We start from the raw sequence: 1,673 nt of genomic DNA on the forward strand, positions 1-1,673 counted from the left end.
GGTGGTGGAGCGCAACGCGCGCGTCATCCAGTGGCTGTACGGCTGCCAGCGCGCCCGCGGGCCACCGCGGGAGTCCGCGGTGTGACCGCCGCCGCTCGGGGGCCGGCTCTCCTGGAGTTGGCGGTCCGGGGAAGGGCAAGGAGCGGGCGCGGGGCTGGACCCGGGCAAGGGCAGGGGCTCCCTGCCTCACGCGTCGAGTGCTTTGGGGCAAGCCCTTCCCTCTGGATCGCGGCGTCCACTCTTGAACCTTCGGAGCTTGGGACCAAACGGTTCCGAAGGCCCTTCCCAGCGCAGACTGAGGACGGGGAGGTAGCCGGCCTCGCGGCCCCTGTGGAGGCCGGGAGGTGAGTGAAGACTGGGTTGGGAGATCAGAGAACCTGCTGAATAAAGCCAAAACGTTCTTTAACGGACTCGGAAGGTTGGATTACAGGGCAGATGCGCCAGGGTTTTGGAGTGTGGCTTCCAGACTGACTGTGTGACCCTGGGCCAGCACTCCGCCTCTGGGAACCGCAGCGACACCCCCTCGGTTGATCAAAGTATTGAAATGGTCACAAAGCGCTTGGCAAAGTTGAGTAAGTGCTAAGTAAACGAAGCCTCTAGGACCACTACCGAATTAGCATAATACTAACAGTAACACTATTATGATCATCTCTGCCACTGACCGCGCCCCACCACAGGGGTGGGGTCCAAACTATTTTGGGGGATAGAGGTTGAGGGAGGGGTCTGCTCCCAGAAATCTGGGGTTCACTAGTCCCTGAAGGCCCTCATTCCTGGAGCTTTGCCGCCCATTTTGGTTACTCGGTAGGAAGGACTGAAATGTGGTGAATCCAGAATCAGGATAATAAAGGACTTTTCAAACCAGGATTTTGCCAGCCCACAGCCTCACCTCATCACTGCCTTTCTTTCCCTTAAAACAAGGTCACCTGTTTTCCTCACACGTTCACACCTCCAAGTCTTTATTCACTTCCTCTTCCTTTTAGGCGGGTTACCTTCCCCTTTCTTTCCACTCAGCTAAGATTCCGTATATGCGTTCTCTAGCTCTCTCTCGGGAACTCCTGAATTTCCCAGCCGGTCTCATCTCCTCTGAGCTCCCAAGTACAGCCTGATTTTGGGGCCTCAACCTATCACCTTGCGTGGGACCCGCTGGTAGTCTGGGTTCTCTTGTTAGTCTCTGACCTTCCCCTAGTACAGGGACAAGGCCACAAGCAAAGTGTCGAATTAAAAGCGGCTGGAGAGGGCGGCAAGACCTGTCCATACTGGTAAGATGGTACCCCAAATCGAATACAATCTGTACTGATACCAGGGATGTCCCTGGTCGTTTTTCTCCCTGTAGGTTTGTGGGGGCAGAAGGCGAGGACCACTCCAGTTGGACCCGGGCCTGAGGTTGCCCACCCCAAAGCAGCCTTCTCCGTCCGGACATAAAAGCACGCGGTCACCAGAGGTGTCAGGCCAGGTTTTTATCCGGAAGGGGAGGAGCGGGCGCCCAGTTCGGCCAGCCGGCCGGCTAGTCGCCCTTGGGTGCCGCTTTCACCCTCATCTCGGCCAGTTTGTGAGTGAGGAAGCCCCACTTGAAACCGGCCACGGGATCAGCTTCGCGCGGCTCGGGGCGCTCGGCGGCCTCGTCCCCGGCTTCGGGGTCCGGCTCCGGGGTGGGCTCCGCTCCGCGCAGCATG

General features: G+C 58.6%; 1 protein-coding gene across 1 annotated transcript in view; it reads left to right on the forward strand.

Moving 5' to 3' along the window:
- The window catches only part of FAM110D (family with sequence similarity 110, member D), a 3,698-nt gene extending 2,834 nt beyond the window's left edge, over positions 1 to 864 (forward strand). The window contains exon 4 of the mRNA XM_010830250.1: positions 11 to 864. Coding sequence (XP_010828552.1) covers positions 11 to 85 — 75 coding nt within the window. The 3' untranslated portion in view covers positions 86 to 864. The remainder of the gene's footprint in view (positions 1 to 10) is intronic.
- The last annotated feature ends 809 nt before the right edge of the window (positions 865 to 1,673 follow it).

Source organism: Bison bison, unplaced genomic scaffold, assembly GCF_000754665.1.
Source record: "Bison bison bison isolate TAMUID 2011002044 unplaced genomic scaffold, Bison_UMD1.0 scf7180017864516, whole genome shotgun sequence".
In the NCBI taxonomy this organism is placed as follows: Eukaryota; Metazoa; Chordata; class Mammalia; order Artiodactyla; family Bovidae; genus Bison; species Bison bison.